Genomic DNA, 18,653 nt, shown 5'->3' with positions numbered 1-18,653 from the left:
TTTCCTTCTTCTATGCTTTGCATTTTTGATACCCTGTCTGAATGTCTTCAACACCATGAAATTTTTTATTTCCTCATAGGAGCTTTATAATTCTGGCTTTTATGTTTGGGCCGGTGACCGCTTTGGGCAGTCACGTGTGTGGGCAGCGAGGAGGAGGAGGAGGTCAGGGGCGCTGGTCTTCCGCTGCGGTGCCGCCTGCTCAGGAGGTGGCCCCTGTGCACTCACGGGGTGACCGTTGTGTCTAGACTGGCGTGTCGCCTGCCTTCATGGAACCTAGTGTTTAGTGACAGACACAGATTTTAAAAGGGGGCAGGGGAGGAGCTGTGGCCCCTCTTGGAGTCGTGACCCTGAGCGGTGGGGAACCAGGAAGCCCTCCCAGAAGGGGGGGACCGCGCTCTGGGGGAGCCTCGGGGTGGGCCGAGGCCGGGAGCCCTGTGTGTGCAGGGGTTGCTCAGGCTGGAGCCTGTGGGCGGGGGGGGGGCTGTGAGACAGGGTCGGGCCCCTGCAGGACCTCGGGGAGGGCCGGGGGTGCACGAGGGTCCCTGGCAGTGAGCAGTGAAAGTCTGCAGTGTGGACGGGGGCGCGGCTCGCGGGGGAGTGGGGCTGCTCTGTGAACCCGGGCGTGAGCGAGGGAAGGGACGAGTAGAGTGTTTCCAGGTCAGCACTTCGGTGTCATAGGAACGAGCAGGGAGGGCACCGCATGGGAGGCCCCCGTGGTTTTCCGCCGGGAGTGCGGAAGGAAGGGGGCGCTGTGGAGAGAGGGGCAGTGACCTGAGGGACGGACAGGCTGGGGGGGCGGGGCGGAGGTGCGGCCGCTCTGGGGTGGCCGGGGTCTGGACAGAGGCCCGAGGAGCCGCCTGAGCGTGGAGGAGAGAAGCCTCCGCCCTCCGTGCCCTCTGGGCCCTGCTGGCTCTGACCGACTCCGGCCGCAGCCGGCGCCCCCGAGGGGCGCCCCGAAGGCCTGCGCGCACGCCCACTCACACGCGCCGCAGGTCTGGAAGCAGGGCGCACGAAGAACGCTTCCTCCGTGCGCTCTCGCCTCTGCTCTCAGCCTCAGAACCGCCGTGGAGAGGGGACTTGGGAAAGTTGCGTTTGCAGTGACGACTGTGGTTGGTCACACGTGCGCTTGCTCTGGGAGCACAGGTGCCCCCTCCGGCGGCCTGTGCTGGTTTCCTCGGTCCCCCCCCCCAACGCGCAGGTCAGTGCCGCGCGCCTCGCCGGGGCCGCGCTCACCCGGACCCTGACCCCGACCCCGACCCCTCCCGCCCGCAGGTGCAGGACGGCGGGGGCGCACGTGGACGAGGCCCTCTTCCCCGCGGCCAGGCCCCCGGAGCACCTGCCCTGCCTGGTGAGACGGAAGGTGAGTGCGCGTGTCCGTGCGCGCGGCGGCGGCGGCGGCTGTGAATGCACCATTCTGTCTTATTCCTAGAAAAGCGAAGCTTGTAGGGATGGACCCACGACTTGTCTTTAGTGTTACCTTTGGTGCCTCTGTGTCACATCGCGCTTTCCAGTGAGTTAGAGGCTCCTTTGTCCTATCAGGGATTCGGGCCCGGGGCTCCCCGGGTCCCGGGGTCGCTGGTTCCGTCGCGTCTTGCCCCTGTGGTGAGGGTTTGCCTTCCGCGGGCCGAGTGGGGTTGCTGTGATTTAAGGACGAGGCCAGGTTAGATCCAGTGGCTTTTCACTGGTGGTGACAGGACCACTGATGTGTGTTATTGCCACACCGTGATTTTTCTGTGGGGCAGGCAGATAACATGAGAGTAGCAAAAAATAAGGAGAAAGAGACTGATTTTGTTTAGGAGTGTTCACGGAAATTAAGATGCTGGGTTACTGAAAAGCCTCAGGAGACAGAGCTACGTGCACAGCCAGCCAGTTACTCAGTCTAAAGCTCTGTTCACATCTTCACAGGTGCGTGAGCTCACGTAATGGCAAAAAATGCCTCTTTAAGACGGTTTGGTTAATGTTATAAAAGATGCCCAAAATGTACACAAAACAATTTTTTCCTGTCTTGCATAGTTGCAACACTGTATATTTTATTTTTATGTTCTTTTTCTTGTACAGCATAAGTGTATGCAGCCCAAAGATTTTACTGCTAAAACACCAGAAAATGATAAGAGACTTCAAAGGAAATTTGAGAAGATGGCTAATGAGCTACAAAGGCAAAAAACCACTCTTGGTAAGCAGAGACATGCCGCATGGTCCTTTGCGTCTGTGTGTATCCGACTGGTTCAGTCCGCCCAGTGACAGTGGCTCCCAGGAGGGTGCAGCTCGGTGACAGTGGCTCCCAGGAGGGCACAGCTCGGGCTGCAGTGGCCCCGGCCCAGGACGAGGAACACAGACGGCAGGCCGCCTGCAGACCTGACAGGGGACCTCGGAGGGTCTTACAGTTAAGCTCCTGGATCACAGCGTTCATTTATTGGTAGTTTCAGGTGTGCGACATAATGGTCAGCATTTGTATACACTGTTAACATCCGGTGCATTTGTATGCATTGTTGACCAAACGTAGTTACAATTTTTTCCTTTTTTCCCCTCCGGGGGAGGAAGCTTGTAAGATGTATTCTCTTAGCCAGTTTCCAACATTCAGCACAGCATATTTTTTCCGCCCACCCTAGTGTCTTCGCTGGGGCTCGGTAACAAAAGATTCTGTAAGTTTCTGGGGACACAGGCGCCCTCGTGAGGAGGCGGAGACCCAGGCACTTCTGGGCTGGGTCGCACAGAGCAGGTGCGAGCACGTAACTGACACGGAGAGTGTGACCGCCTACTCCCACCCCAGCTCTGTCTGCAAGAGTTGTCCCTGCCTTGACTCCCTGCCCCTGGCGGTGAGAATGCTCCCTTCCTCCTGCAGGAAGGAGGGCCCCCCGTCTCCTCCGGCAGGAAAGGGGGGTCGGAGTGCGCCTCTGGCACTCGCTGTGGTGGCGTTGCCTGCAGCTCGGCACAGACCTGATGCCACTCGGGCCCGTTCCAGGGGACTCGGGGGCTGGGCTTCTGAACGGCTGCCCCTTCCCTCCGGTCGTGCGGTCCTGGCTGCGTGGTCCTGGCCGCACTGCTCCTCTGGGTCTCAGTGTCTTCGTCGAGCCCGTGCCCGGGGACACTGCTGCCGACGCGGTGGGCTTGGGGGGAGGTGAAGGAGACACTTGCTTAGCAGGGGCCTGGCGTGGGCCGTTTCTCAGCAGTCCTGGTGTGAAAGGGGAGGAGGAGGCTGTGGCGGGCGGTGGGCAGGGTGCTCCTCCTGAGGAGGAGGAGGAGGAGGAGTCCGTGTGTTGCGGTGGGAGGGCGTTTCCTTTAGCCTGAGATCGGGCTCCTGCCTGCTTTCAGAGGACGACGTCCCGGTGCTCCTGTTCGAGTCCGGCGGGTCGCTGGTGTACAGCCCCACCGCCACCACGGTGCGCGGCGGCCACCACCTGGCCATGGAGAAGAGGCTGCGGGAGATGAAGGAGAAAAGGGAAAACCTCTCCCTCACCTGTGAGTGCTCGCATCTTACGAAACCAGCGTCCCGCGAATAGGCGACCAGGTTGTGCCGACCAGGTTGTGCCGGGAAGGGTTCCAGTTTCCCCTTCACCTGCTAGCTGTCAGCAGCGCAGCTCACCTCCCCCACCCCCAATCCCCTGCCGGCCCCTGCCGTCGGTGGAGCGTGCGGCCTGCAGGAGCAGTCTGCCGGCGGCCTGCTGGAGCCGCGCCGCTGCGGGCGCGGAGGCTGCGGCTGCTGCCCGTCCTCGAGGGGGAGGCCCTCGCGCCCGGCCGCCGGCTGCCCGGAGTAGCTGTCGCCTTTGTGGGGCTGCGGCAGGCCGGCTTTCCGCGGTCCCCCCCCTCCCCCCGACCACCCTCGTCCCGGGGTTCGAGCCTCTCTGCCACGGGACTCGCGCAGGCAGCTCTCCGCGGTTCTCACCCTGGGCAGTGACCCGAGTCGGAGTTCGGGCGTGTGTGTGGCTCAGCGGGACGGAAGCCCGGGGCCTGGTCGGTGCGGGGAGCGGGAGGAGGACGGGCAGCCCGCGGGCTGCGTCCGAGAAGAAGGCCGGCGTGGCGTCTGACGAGACGCTTTGGTTTCTCGCAGCTTCCCAGATGATGGAGAACTTGGATGACGACTCTCCGTGCGAAGCGTCTCTGAACGTGTCCCATGATGCTTCGTGTTCAGGTACGTTGTCTTCTGCGATACGTTCAAGGTTTAAGCGTGTCACGATTTTCTTATCTGGAAATCCACCCGGTGCGAAGACTAGTCTAGGGTCCCCGAATTGCACCCTGAAATTGGGTGTGGTGATAAAAGATAAGTCTTGTGGTAAAGTTAAGACATGAGGAATTACATGGTTCCTGCAGTTTTTCTCTTAGACATTTGCTTTCTCGGCACAGAATCAGTTGCTCATTAAGAAAAAATATTGTGACCTCACATGACCTAACCTGCTCGCACTCCAAACACCCGGTGCAGAGGGCGGTGAGGGGGCCACAGCGCGGGGGCGTCTCTGTGTGCGGGGGAAAGCGGGGGGCGTGGTGAGACAGCCCCGTGACGCACCCACACGTCCTCCCAGAAACCGGGGTCAGCAGGACCCGCCCCTCTTCACTGATAACCGTGCACACTCCCCGAGACTTTCTAGAAGCTGATCCTTCGTCACTGTTTTCCAGACGACTCCTTTGCTGGCGGCCTGCAGTCGTCTTTCGATGAGCTGTGTGGCCGCTCGGGCCGCGGGCGTCAGGACCGGAGCCCGGGAGGACGCGTGGGGGACCCTCGGAGTGCCGCGCGAGTTTCCGCGCCTGCGGTGGGGACCAGCAGCGCGCACCCGTCCGCCTCGCCCCAGCTCCGCGGCCGGTGGACGCCTCGGAAGCGCGCGCGCCCTCTGCCGGAGGAAGGACCAAGTGGCCGGAACGACCCTGCGCGCGGAGCGGCCACCCCTGACGCCGGGCGGTCTGGGCGGGGGGTGAAGACGTGTGATGAGAAGCGCGGTCTGTCCCCTGCGTCCCCTGCACCGGAGGGCCGCCGTGGGGGGCGCTCGCGGCCCGGGGGCTCCTCGGCCAAGAGAGCCAGAGCGTCCGCGCACCCGGAGTCGCCGCCGCCGGGAGGGAGCCCCAAGAGGAGAAGGTGCGGCCGGAGTTCCCCCGCGCCCCGGGTGCGGCTGTTCAAGGCGGAGAAGCGCCCGCAGCCCGCGGCCGGGCCTGCGGTCGAGCCGCCGGACCTCTCGGCGTCCCTGTACGAGGACTACTTTTCCCCCGAGAATCTCAGGGAGAGGCGCTCGGAGACGCTCCCGCCCGGGTGGCAGTCCCCCTCCAGCCCCGCGCGGTTCCGGGGCGCTGTCGGCCTCTCCAAGAGCGAGAGAAGGAGCGTCTTAGAGGCGTCCGACTTCTCCTGCATCCGCAAGAGCCTCACGTCCGCGGATGCCGCCAGCTCCCCAGCACACACGGGCCCCTGCCCGCGGGAGCCTGCGCGTGTGGAGCCGGACACACCTTTGGGCGGCGTGACCCCTGAGATCCCACCCGCTGCCGGAGAAGCCGCAGGGTGTGGCGGCCAGGGCGAGGCTCAGAGGACAGAGGGTGCCGGCCCGGACGGGAGTCGCTGCCCCGGCACCAGCCCCTGCACCAGCCCCTGCCCCGACCCAGAGCCCACACGTCCGCCTGCGCATCACGGCGACGCCACCCCCACGACAGGAGGCGACGGAGAAAGGAGGGACTCGGCGGGCGTGTCCACAGATGTGCAGAGAGAAGCTCCCGCCCCCAGAGCGTCGAGTCCCTGCGAAGGTGAATCTCATCAGAGTGGCGGCGCGCAGTTCTGTGGGTGACTGACGTGCGCAGGAGTCCCGGGGAGGGAGGGGGGCCTTAGCCGGAGGGCGGAGGGCGAGCCTGGAGCCCCCAGGGGCCGTGCGGCGGGGCCACGGGGCAGCACACGCAGCCGTCCGTCCTTCCCGTGGCCACGGCATTTTCGTAGTGAAGCGTGTCGTCTTTTTTAGAGTTTAAAGAGTGCGGGCTGGTGTCTGCGGTTGTCGGCCGGCGCGCTGTAAGAGCCGTAGAGACGTGCAGTGCCCGGCTCGGCGGGGGCGCTGGCCTCCCCGACTGTGGGGTGGCCAACCCACACGCGGCCCCGGTGGCTGTGCATGTGGACCGACCCGGAACTGTGAATCCACCGAAAACCTTTGATCTGTCCTCGTCAGTGTTTCCTAGTGTTTGTGTATTTAACGTGCGGCCCATGACAACTCTGCCTCCAGAGACGCCAGAAGGTGGGACACCCCCCGCTGGAGTGTCAAATAAAAAAGTGAAAACAGCCCACACAGTGATGTCCGTCTGGTGTGAGTGGATCCCAGTTACACCCGCGTGTGTGGTCGATCAGCAGAACAGGAGGTGTGGGACGTGCTGCAGAACTTGGGTCGGTGTGTGTTCGCGCCACGAGATACCGAAGGCGAGAACCACTGTTAACGCATCATCGGGGCCATGGATACACTTTGTTTTTTAATGGGCTCTGTGTCAGGGTCAGTGGGTTTTCTGTGTGATACGTCAGTAAACAGTCTAGGCTATAGGCCAGGAGGGGAAATCAAGGTACATAAGTACTTTTTCAGTGAGAAAAAGACGTTTTCACAAAACTGGGAATGGAAGTTTCTGTGCTGGAGGTCTGGGGGAGGAACGGGGGTCTGTTCTGGGGGGAGCTGTCGCCGTTCACTTGCCCGGGGTTCCAAGGGACTGCGCCCCTCAGGGTTGCTGGCCAGCGTGGTCCAGCCTGGCACGTGGGAAGAGCGTATGCATTTCGCCTTCGAAAACGCCCCTTGCACGGGTCGGGACCGCAGGGCCCGCGCCTCCGCAGCCCCGCACAGCCTTCCGACACGAGCGCCCTTTGCTCTGGCGTCCCACTCTGGCCAGCGCTGCCGGAACTCACTCCAGCCAGGAAATGCGTCCGCGTCGAGTTTGCGTGGAAGCAGTGACCCCAGTCGCGCTCACGTTTGACGGCACGGGACAGGAAGTGCGTGACACTGCCTGGTGTCCACTTTGTGGTAGACAGGGCCCTCCACCCCCGTGGCACTGCTGACCGCAGCCCTGGTCCCCACAGCCCCAGTGTCGGTTCTCACTGCCAAGTGCAGAGAACCACGGGCCCCCGAACCAGCACACCGCCGGCCTCTCGTTTCCCAGGAGCGACGGGGGCCGCAGTCCCAGCGGCCCCAGGGCCGTGGGCAGACTTGGGGGCAGTGACCCTCCACACCTGCCCCCCCCCGTCCATCATGGGTGGGTGGTGGGGTTTTCCACGCCAGCGCACCCGGGTGCCCTGCCTGAACCGCGGGGCCGCGCCCAGCTGTCCGGTTCTGTGTCATGGGGAACAGCCACCAGTGACCAGTGTCAGCAGGGGGAGGATGACGGGCACTCGCCTGCGGGCTGGCTCCGCCCACCAGACACGCAGTCGTTTCCTGTGGCGGCCGCCCCCAGAGCCGGCCTGCAGGCGGGCGTCCGGGACTTGTCCTTAGGGTCCCTGGGGGGAGGCGGTGTCCTGGGGGCCGTTCTTCTCTGGACCCAGCCTTGCCACAGGGCACCGGGTAGACGCCCTCTGGCCATGCAGTTCTCACGGGACCAGAGCGGGGCCGAGGCTGGCCGTCCCCCCGCCCCGCTCCCCGGGGGGACCAGCCGTGGCTCACTGTCGATTCCCACGCACCAGGGTGGGAGAGGCTGTGGTGTCTTGGCCAACCCAAGTGCACTTGAACCTGGGAATTCAACCGGGAAGCACTTCCGACACCGTCAGGCTGGCCAACGGGCTGCCGAGGTTACCCGTGACGGCTCCCTGCCCTCTGTCGGTGTGGCTGGTGACCGGCATCTGCTCCGGGCTGGGGGACTCAGAGGGCTCGGCTCCTCGGCCAGTGTCTGGGTTGGGCTGCTGGCCGGCAGTCCCCATCCTGCAGGCCACGCTGCACCGCGTACCCCCCACCCTGACTCAGCATCTGCCTCACCGTGCTGGTCCCCGAGAAGGGGGGACGCCCCCCGGCTCCACAGGGAACAGGCCGCGGCAGCCACGCGGGTTCAGAGGGACGGCCCCGAGACCAGACAGGTGGTGGTGGCAGGTGCTCACAGTCCCCCTTCACAGGAGCTCCCTCGGGGAGCAGGCCGGCTGCTTCTGGAGGGAGAGGCGGGAGTAAGGAGCCCAGGTAACTACAGCGAACGTCGCTCGCTCGACTGCAGGTTCCCAGGGTGTCTCCGCCGCTCAGCATCCGGTGACACCGCACGCCACCTGATGAGTGTCTTCCCGGTGTGTGTGTGTGTGTGTGTGTGTGTGTGTGTCTCGTGGCAGGTGCCGTCCGGGGTGGAAGTTTGTGGGGAGTGGAGCCCCATTTCCCCTCCGTAGACGGGGAGCTCGGTGCTGCAGGCTGTTTCTGGAGTAACTCGCCCTCACCTGTAGCCGGGACAGGACCGCCCTCTCGGCGGAGCTGGGGTTTGGTTGTCACACAAGAATCGAAGAACTGGAGTTGGAGTCGTGCCTGAGCTGCAGGCGCTGTTCGCTTTGTCTCGGGGGGCTGACAGGGGGTGCTAGCGCGGCACAGCGTCGCCCGGCAGCCACAGTGGCTCCTGACCCTCCAGTTGGGCGGACTGCGTGGGCCGCCGGAGTGGAAGGAACTGGAAGTTGGAGCAGGCCTCAGAGCTGGGAGTGCGCAGTCAGCGCTGGCTTGAAAGGACTGTAGCCAGCGTGCAGAAAGAAACTCTGAAATCTCAGCCGCTTCCTTGAGCTGCACTAGTGTCCAGTGCACGGGAAGTCCTGACCCATCCCCTGTCTACTTGGGTTGCAGGTGCTGAGGACAGGCCCGCCAGGAGCGGTGCGGTGGACGGCTCTCGGGCCAGCCGCGAGGACCCCAGCGGACCGCACGAGGCCCCGAGGAGGAGAGGGAAAGGCCCAAAGGTCGGTGTGAAAAGACGACACTAAACTTGCAACGCTGCTGCGTCCTCTTGTCTGACTCGGGGTCCCCCACTTGGGGTTTGGGGTGCGTGGGTGTTGGGTGCCGTGGCCGCGGTCCTGGTACAGAGGGGTGCAGAGCGGATGCGTTTATCCGGGGGGGCCAGGCCTCCCTCCGGGGCTCTAGGTTCTTCCGGGCAGGTCGCCCTGCGGCTTCTGTTGGGGAGCACTGACCCCGCGCCAGCCACGCTCAGCTCCCTGCAGGCTGGGGTGTCAGACTCGTCGTCACTGGGGCCACAGCAGCCTCGCGGGTGCCTTCAAGGGGCCAGAACAACGGTAGGACTGCATAAAGGGAACTCCTCCTCAACTGTCAAGGAGCTGAAATCACATCCGGCCTTTGAAGGCACCCGCGAGGCTGACGTGGCCCCCGGTTTCAGTGAGCCTGACACCCTGCTGTGGGCCTTTCTTCTTAGAAGTCCTCCCCTGTGGGCGGTTCTCCATCGCTGTTAGATGGGAAGGAGGCAGAGAGGGAGGGGAGAGACGCTGATGCACAAGAGGAGCTCTGATCGGTCGCCTCCCGTGCGCACTGGGGGTCTCTCTCACCCGCACCAGGGATGGAGCCGCAGTCTGGGGGTGAGTTGGACCAGGGGTTGGACCCACCACCTCTCTCTCGGGTGTGCCCCAGCCGGGGCTGCACTCACCCCTGAAGTGGTCCCTTTCCGACCAGCGTGCGGGCAGACGCCCGGCGGGCTGCTGACTCAGGATGCTCCCGCAGCTTGAGAAGACACCCGGCGCGTGCAGAGGGCGAGGCGTTAACAGAAGAGAGGCCGAGAGAGCCCCGGCCGGGAAGCAGCGAGGCCTCACTGCACGGCCTTCGTTCATGCGAGGAAACGGGGGGCACTCCAGACAGGTCCCAGCACGGGCCGTGTGCGTGTGGGTGTGAGGGCAGCTGCAGCCATGCCAGCGACTCTGCCTGAGGAAGCGCGGCCAGCACAGGGCCAGCACAGGGCCGGATGCCGCGCTCAGCGTCACCGTGCACCTCAGCTTCGGAGTGAGGCTGTGCTGCTCTTCTGCACAGCGGTCTCCTTTCCGTCTCACGTGACCCACTGGTCACATTGTGACTCTGCTCGTTACAGAGGCCCAGGTCTTTCTCGGCACCCGTCAGGTTCCGGCTGTTTCTCCTGGTTTTTGTTTTCGGCAGTTGTTGCTGCGTCGGTCCAGTTTTAACAGAAGGCGGGGACAAGGGATGGGAGACCCTCGTGGGGCCACCTGGTGGGCTCCGAGGGGAGGGACACGTGTCTGGTGCCCAAAGGAGCAGCAGGGGCCCGGGGATCCGAGGAACGTGGTCGCTCCCCCAGGTCCCACCCGCTCGGGTGTCCAGGGCCGGGCATGGGGACTCGAGGCCCGTGGCAGAGCGGGGAGAGGCAGGAGCCCCTGCGGTCCGAGCAGGCGTCTTCGAAAGGCCACACCAGAGGGTCCACGCGTGGAAGCTGGCGTCTGTTCTGCCACCCGCCCCACCAGCCGCCCCGTGCCTCTCAGCCCTGCCCCTCAGTGGGCTGGGATCTGTCACTGTCATCCGTCCGTCCGTGGGGGAAGGTGCTCTGGCCGGCCAGACGCAGCCAGGACCAGCCCCTCCCGGCCGCCCTGTGACACGCCCTGTTCTTCCTCCAGCACTTTCCTCCTCTTCCGGGCAGTGTGCTGGGCCCACGGGGACTGTCCCCACCCCGGCCCCGCTTCTCCGTGGCCCCCAGTTCCTGGAGTGGGGAGTGGACCCTCACACGAGAGCTGCCCCCACCACCACAGTGTCCATCTTAGTCCACCTGGGCTGGCACAGACAGGGCGGCTCATAACATCAGTTTCATAAGCCATAGGTTGCATTTTTCTGGAGACACTTTATTTTTTTTAAAGATCTTATTTATTTTATTTTTAGACAGAGGGGAAAGGTTAGAGAAAGCCACGGAGAGAAGCATCAGTGTGTGGTTGCCTCTCACGCGCCCCCCTACTGGGACCTGGCCCACAACCCAGGCAGGTGCCCTGACTGGGAATTGAACTGGTGACCCTTTGGTTCTCAGGCCAGGGCTCAGTCCACTGAGCCACACCAGCCAGGACAGAGACAGTTGAAATGACAGAGCTGCCAGGTAGCTAGGTAATGGTAGATCCTCAGGGAGCCACGTGGAGGTGTTCTCCGGACTCGGTCTCACGCCGGGCCTGATGCTCTGTGCACTTTCCCTGTGGTCGGAGTCCACAGGGGCAGGGCCGGGCGCTCGGCGGGCGTCTGTTCGTGAGGGGGCCGGAGCGGGGGCCTTGGCAGGTGTGCGGCGGGTCCCGCTGCAGTTCCTCTTACGGGAAAGCGGTCTCACTGTTTACCGCTGAGCGGTACCGAAACCCAGACCACGTCAAAGAATGTTTTATTTTTAAAGTGTTTCTCTTTTATCACTAATAACACAAGTGCACTTGTTTAGTTTGACCTGCCTTTGATCTCACTAGAACAATATTGACTAGGCTGTTTCCCAAATGTGCGCGCTCTGTCTCTCCCCTCCCCTTTCCTCTCGCCACTTCAGGACTTCCAGAACATGCTTTCGCTAAAACTAAACGCAGGGTTTCCTGCGAGTGAGTTGTTTCTCGCTGGTCAGTGGGTTGTTTCGCACGGGCGTCTCTCCACGTTGGCCGGGGGTGCCGTGCGGTGCCGTGGGGCTGTGTCTGGGCACATGCTCATCCTCCGAGGGGCAGAGCCCCCACTGAACAGCGGTGTGGGGAGCAGGGAGGGGTGGGTTTTCTCCTTTCTGTCCAGGCGGTCAGTGAGAGACCTCCCGGGATGCTCGGATGTGTGAGAAGAGGCGACAGAGGGACACTGGGACGTGAGACTTCACACTAACTCCCTGCGGCCCCCGCTGAGCGAGGCTGGCTGGGGTGCCGGCCGGCTGCGGCTTCGCTCCCGCTCAGGGCACCCGCCTAGGTCGCAGGGTTTTCCCCGGTCGGGGTGTGCACGAGAGGCAGCCGATCAGTCTCTCTCTCTCTCCCTCTCTCTCTCTCTCTCTCTCTCTCTTCCCCGCTGAAGATGCGTAAACATATCTTGGGTGGAGATTAAAAATAAAAAAAAAATCATTACAGATAATGAAATGAAGGCTTCTACCTTCCTTTGAGGCTGCATGTGGAATACAGTGCATACAGTACAATTTTATCGTACTTTTCTCACTTCCGAGAGCTTCATGCTTACAACTAAAACGTTAAGATACGTGCTTTTTGCTCGCGTCCCTCGTCCCGTCTGGCGAAGGCCGTGAGAGCCGCGAGCGACCCGCGGACGCAGGCGGCCTCGCTGGCCCTCCTAGAGGAGGCCGAGGTGCCAGAGCTGGGCCCCGCACGGACGTGCTCCCTCCATGTGTCAGTGCTGACGGAGGGTGTCTCCCCGCCTCCCCGCTGACAGCGAGGAGGCCCCTCTCCCCCCGCCCTCTCCCCTGTCCCCGGGGGCCGGCCGCCTCCCCTGTCTCTGGGAGTCTGTGCCCAGCCGGCCGCCGCGGCCTGTGGTGCTGCCCTTTTCTTCCGCTGGTGCTGCTGCTGCTTGTTGACGTAGCAACCTGCATCCCAGGACATCGGGGCTGGTTTCGTCTTTCCAGTTTCAGTTGACAGACCATAGTACCTTAGTTTCAGGTGCACGGCAGAGAGATGAGATGTTTATACAGAAGTTGTGGAGTGGGCAGTTCCTTACTAAACTGCCGGTTTCCCTCCTCCTGCCCCGTGGCGAAGAGAACAAACTGTGACCATTGCTACTCGCACCATCCCTTGCCCTCGACCGAAGGAAGTGATCCTTACAGGCGCCGAGTGTGGACAGAAAGCTCGGACTCGCACCTGGCTTCTCAGTGACCGTCACTCATGCTCCCTGTCCCCGCTGTCGCCCACACACACGCCGCCACCTCTCGCATGCCCGGGGTCCCTCCTCAGAGGCTCCCTCGCGCCCCAAGTGGAGGCTCTACCCCATCTCCTGGTCACCTTGCACCCAGCCCCTCCTCTGCGGCGACCCCACCTTGAGCTGCAGCAGCAGGACATCCCGAGATCCGGGAAGTGTGCCGAGAGCGTGTCAGGGCGTCAGGCCAAGACACTCGGCGGGGCTGGGTTAGTGAGGCCCCGGGCGCCCTGTTTTGTGAAACTACGTCTGACGTGCCGCCTCAGCTGAAGGCCGTCGTCGGCCCAGAAGAGGCTGGATTTCAGGTGGAGAAGCGACACCCCGACGAGGGGCAGCGAGACGGTGACACTGCACTGTGGCCGTCCGGTACAAGCGCAGAGCAGCCGGGACACGGGGAGCAGAGGGGCCGTCTGTCACGTGGGCCAGCCCGGACACGTGTGGGGCACCGTGGTCAGCTCACGGCCACACTGCCCAGCGGGCTGCGTGGGAAGTGCGTCCTGCGAGTCACAGAACGGGTGGAGGACACGCGTGTGTTTTTAAAATTGTGTGTACACACACTCCCGCAGAAAGAACGTTTGGCTTGGAATATATACCAAATCATTAAACACTTGTAATTTCTGGCTGGAAGAATTACAGGGAAATTTATGTGTGTAATGATACATTGCCAAAGTCTTTAAATTTTTTTTTGGTCATAAGCATGTGTTTTACCTATGTAAGTAAAGGAAGTATTTTAAAGCTATTATAGGCCCTGGCTGGTGTGGCTCAGTGGATTGAGCCCTGGCCTGAGAAACAAAGGGTTGCCAGTTCAATTCCCAGTCCGGGCACATTCCTAGGTAGCAGGCCAGGTCCCCAGTAGGGGGCGCACAAGAGGCAACCACACATTAATGTTTCTCTCCCTCTCTTCCTCCCTTTCCCTGTGTCTAAAATGAATCTTTTAAAAAATACTATTATTGAAATCGAGTGTAAGCACAGGGAGTATAGTTAGTAACATTTTAACGACTTGGCTCGGTGCCAGGTGGGCACATGAACCATGTAGGGAACCACTTTGGAGCACACGCTTGTCTGGCCGCTGTGCCGCGCACCTGACGCTAACGTGAAATCCTGTGGGCTGCAAACTGTGATGGAAGAAACAGGGTAAAAACTGCACAATTACCGAGAACAGCAGCTGCCGGCCCCTGAGGAGGCAGCCCCGGTACCTGCGCTCCCCAGTGCAGGGCGCTGAGGGCTTGGGCGGACTCACCCAGTGGACGAACTGGTCATTGTGTCCGTCACCCGAGACAAGGACGTGGCCCCGAGAAGCCCTGGGCGACTGGCCCCTTGGCAGAGCCCACGCACGGGTGACCCGCGGGTCCACACGCCAGAGGTGGTGGGAGGGGCTTCTCGGGAACCTGGTCCTCCCCTCGGCCCCCCGCCCTGGGCTCTTCCGGACGGGTGTCAGAGTGGCATCTTGGCGTCCACCTCCCGGGCCGTCAGCGTCCAGGAGAGCACAGGTGTCACGTGCACTGAGCCCGGCACAGCTAACGCCCCGGCTTATTACAAAAGCATGAGCATGTGGTTCTGTGACACAGCCATGTCACACTCAGGCACACCACGCGACACTTGAGGTGAACTGTGCAAATTAAACCTATAAATTACTGCCCCCTTATTATGACCCTGCCAACCACACGCAAGCAGGCCTTCCTTCTGCAGGACCCTGTGTGTGTGTATGTAAGTGTGTGTGTGTGTGTGTGTGTGTACATATGCATGCTCACGTGTTTACTTTTAATGATGTAACTTTTCAAAACACGTATTAAAACGTGTTTCTGTGGGAAAACACGTTTTGTATTTTTGACGGTTTCCCGTTCCTTCCCTCTCGAAACCCGCAGCCGCCGAGGACGCTGGTCATGACGAGCCTGCCGCCCGAGTGAGTACCCCCCGCCTCGGCCGGTGCTCCCCGTGTGCCCCGCGCTCCTATGCCGCCGCGCTGCCCGGCAGCCCGGGCTGTGTCGCTGCTGCTCTGGACGACGAGCGTCCGAGTCCGAGGGTCGCTGGACGTTGAAAACTGGCCACGTCAGAGGTGGCGTGGGTCTGCTGTCCCCCTCGCCGGCTGGCCTGCTGGCTCCGTGTGCCCACCCCGCACCCCGGGGGTGCGCAGGGAGTGGGGCGTCGCTGCCGCAAGCGTGTCCCCCGCGCTCCGAAGCACACCCCACGGCGCGTGCGGACGACGGTCCTCCCCGACTCGTGGAGGTGCACGCGGCCGCCGGCTCGCTCTGCGCACCTGCCTCGGGCCTTCTCGCTGCGCAGCGCACCCCGCACCTGCGGCGCCGCCTTCTCTGGGACGGGTGCCGAACCCCCGTTTACGGGGGAACCGTGTGTCCTCACAGCAGCCCTGGGTTGTTAGCCACGGTGGGGCATCTCCCTGACGAGTGGGCAGCAGAAAGGGCACACGTCCCACCCGTGTTCAGAAGCCTACCCTCGTCCTGCCCGCGGCTGGCACGTGGACGGGCCGAGAGTCTGCCCCGCCCGGCCCCTGGGAGGGGCAGTGCGCCCCAGGCTGCGCTCGTGTCCCTGGAAATAACACGTCGCACGTTCTCTGGAGCGTGACACAGAAACGAGCATTGGACGTGCGGATGCTGTTTCTAAAAGCCTGGGGTTTTGCTGCAAACACAGAGGCATTACAGAGCTACGACTTTGGGGGGTTTGGAAACCGGACTCCTCACGTAGGCCTGACGGTGTCTCTGTCTCTCTGTTTCCACCCTGCGCGCACTCCCTGCCCGAGGCGGGGACAAGACCCGACGCCCTGTCCTGTGTGTCTGGGGCTCGGGAACCAGCGGCTCTGCCTGCCGAGTGTCCCGCACAGGTTCACGGCTGGCATTGCACCAGCCGGCCGCCCCCAGGACAGCGTGTGAGTAGGCCAGTAAGGGGATGACCTGCTCCCGAACCACGGCCAGCCGATGCCACTGTCCCCCCAGGCCGGGGAGGAGAGGGGGGCCAGGTCCACATCTCAGCGAGGTGACCTTTTGCCCAAGCAGGCCCCGGGGAGGGGGAGACCCAGGCTTACCGGATGTCCAGCCCCGAGTACACAGAGTGCAGGTCCTCACCTCGGGGCCCCGGCTGGGGAGCAGTGGCCTCGGTGCTGGCCAGCACGCTGGCGGCTCCAGGGGGTCACTCCTCGGGCCTGTGCATGGCCCGTGCCCCTCCCTCCCGGGAGCACCCCACCAGGCAGGAGCTGGGCCCCAGCTCCTCCCCCTGCTGGGACCCCGCAGCACCTGAGAGCTGCCGTGGCCGCACAGGGGCAAGTGCTGCAGGGGCCTCAGGGAGCGCTTAGGTCGGCCAGGCGTGCCTTGTCCAGGACGAAACCCTCCTGTAGCCCCGAGACTCGGGGTCCACGGCCTGATTGTCCCCCGGCTGTGGCTGCTGCTCCCCGGGGCCCCATCGGGGAGCCCCCGGCTGCCGGCTGCCAGTCACCCACAGCAGCTGAGACACAGACACCCTGGCAGGCTTGTTCTTCAAACCTACCCACCGGGTTTGTGTTCCATCTTTACATCAACACGTGGGTTTGAAACCTCCTTGAACCCGCGATCAGCACGTTAGATGCCGTACCGATGAGCCACACTTTGAGAAGACACTTGTGAGCACGTGCAGCCCGTGGCTGGCGGCTGCCGGGCCCTGAGCCAGGGGAGTCCCAGGTGCACAGACACGGGGACGCTGCGGAGCTGCGGGGTCTCGCGGCTTTTGGCTCTGCGCCACTTTCCTTCGCTTTCCTCCGCTCAGCTGTGCTCTGCTGTGCTCTGCTCTGTGTTGCGTTGCTTTGCTTTGTGTTGCTTCGCCTTGCGGCCCCGCCTCACCCAACTCTACACTCTCCACAACCCCAGGAGGTGCAGGTCTCTGGTGGAAGTGGGGATGGGACCCGGGCCTCGAGTGTTTATCTTCTCTGCCCACGGATCTCTAAGCGTTTGGAACTGTGACATAGTTCGCCCCTGTCACTGACGGGGGGAGAGACAGGTCTTGGCACCCACATCCCCAAGGTCACGGGGGAGAGAGCCGCTGAGGGCCGCCGTGGAGGGCGGGGGGTGTGAGTGCCGGTCTCTCTGAGCACGGACCCCGCGGCCGGTTCCCCCTGCCACGCGTGTCAGTCTCGGAGAGGGGAGAACCTGCTTCTCGTGTGTGTGTGTGTGTGTGTGCGTGTGTGTGCATGTGTCCCAGCCTGGCTGGGGAAGCCCCGCGTGTGTCTGCCTCTCCCCGGGGGTCTCCAGAGCTCGCCAGGAGAGAGGGAAAGCAGGCTGTCGGAACGGAAGGCGTCACTAGAAAGGCAGACAGGAAGATCGGAGAGTCGTTTGGGAAGGAAGTTAAACTGGAAGATTTTTTTTAAAGGTACTTAAGGCCGTAGTGTAACGACAGCGCGGACAGTGAACGTGACGGGCTCTGTGGAGACGAGGGGCCTTGGTCACACTCGTCCTAAGAGTGGACGTGGCCGCTGGACGACAGGGACCTTTCCCTGCCCTCAGTCCACAAACTGTGTGTCTGGCTCGCAGTAAATACACGTTGCATTTTCCCAGTGAAATGTGCCACCGACAGCCTGGTCCTGAGCAGGCACAAACTGTCCCTGCAGGTCTGAGGGGACCACGGCCGCTGTGGTGGGGGCAGCCTGGGGCCCGGGCGGCTGCACCCTCACCCCTGGGCGAGCCCCCTCCTGCCTTCTCGGCCCCGAGAACAGGCCCTTGGGGTTGAGATCTGAGGTTCTCTGACTCCCCCACATTTCAGGTTATGGATCGCAAAGAAATTCAGACAGGACCACCATAGCGGAAACCCGTGCAGAATCCCAGTGTCCTCAGGCTTCTCAGAAACTCTGTGTGATCTCGGTGGTGCTGCTCCTCGGCGGGAAGCATCTGTGTTGCTGACTCCTCTTCTCCCCGTTCGCAGAAAGCAGAGCATCGTCCTCCAGGTGGTCGCCAAGCTGAAGGGCTTCTCCGTGGCACGCGAAGTGTGCGGCAGCACCACGCACGTGCTGGCCGGGCAGGCGCTGCGCACCCTCACCGTGCTGCTGGGCCTGGCTCGCGGCTGCTGGATCCTGTCCTACGAGTGGGTAAGCCTGGGCGGGGCGCAGCCCCAGGGTGGGGGGGTAGGGGCCAGCACGGGGGTCACTCCACACCCGTAGTTGTGTATTCACGTGCGTTCCCGTGGGCGGGGAGAGCCCTCCGGCGTATCCCCCAGCTGTCACCTCCAGCCACCGCTGACCCATGGGAGCAGGGCGCTGAGGGGACCCCTCAGCCGCCGGGAGAAATCCGATTAGAACGGCCCTGGAAGGAAAGGCTCGTGTGCGTTCCCACAGCCACACGCACTTTCTTTGTGTGTGTGACCGAGAAATAACGTGACCTGTGTCACTGACGGTTTCAAAAAGCCCCAAAAATTCGGTGCCTGTTTTTACAGATGGATTTACTTAGGATGAATGTTAATCCCATTTGGACACATTTTATCTTATGCATATCTATCTGTAACACGACTTGCCCTCATTTCTGTGAATTAAAGGTAGTTTGTTTTCTTTAAATCATTGTTTTCATTATTCATAAAAGTTGGAATTGTTGCTGTTTCTATTTTTATTTGCCCCTCAACCCCTGCCCACTCCAGAGCCCTGCAGCCTGTGAGAGGGGTTGTCGGTTATTGGGTCGCTGCTTTGCGTCTGCACAGTATCCGCCCTCCCTCCTCCTCCCACTGGGAATGTATCGCATTAGTGCTGTGTCAGTGTAAGCCAGTAGAACTGGGATACACTAACCAACTGCAGATGCCTGTGTAAGCACAGCTCTGGTCTCGTCCCCGCTTGGGATCTGACCCTCTGCCCTCCGGTCCGGGACGCGTGAGACCCTGGTGCCCACGGGCACCAAGCGAGTGGGAGAGGCTGGGACTGCCCCGGAACGCCCGTTGGCACCCGTGGTGGCT

At 62.6% G+C, this 18,653-nt stretch overlaps 1 protein-coding gene across 1 annotated transcript in view; it reads left to right on the top strand.

Moving 5' to 3' along the window:
* MCPH1 (microcephalin 1) overlaps window positions 1-18,653 on the top strand; it is a 129,304-nt gene that overhangs the window by 8,839 nt on the left and 101,812 nt on the right. The window contains exons 4-11 of the mRNA XM_028526613.2: window positions 1,273-1,360; window positions 2,059-2,173; window positions 3,313-3,459; window positions 4,049-4,129; window positions 4,612-5,683; window positions 8,731-8,842; window positions 14,603-14,640; window positions 17,640-17,802. Of these exons, the coding sequence (XP_028382414.2) occupies window positions 1,273-1,360; window positions 2,059-2,173; window positions 3,313-3,459; window positions 4,049-4,129; window positions 4,612-5,683; window positions 8,731-8,842; window positions 14,603-14,640; window positions 17,640-17,802 (1,816 nt within the window). The remainder of the gene's footprint in view (window positions 1-1,272; window positions 1,361-2,058; window positions 2,174-3,312; window positions 3,460-4,048; window positions 4,130-4,611; window positions 5,684-8,730; window positions 8,843-14,602; window positions 14,641-17,639; window positions 17,803-18,653) is intronic.

This window comes from Phyllostomus discolor, chromosome 11, assembly GCF_004126475.2.
Source record: "Phyllostomus discolor isolate MPI-MPIP mPhyDis1 chromosome 11, mPhyDis1.pri.v3, whole genome shotgun sequence".
In the NCBI taxonomy this organism is placed as follows: domain Eukaryota; kingdom Metazoa; phylum Chordata; class Mammalia; order Chiroptera; family Phyllostomidae; genus Phyllostomus; species Phyllostomus discolor.
Note: the sequence above shows the minus strand (reverse complement) of the source record. Positions and strands in the feature narration are given on the sequence as shown.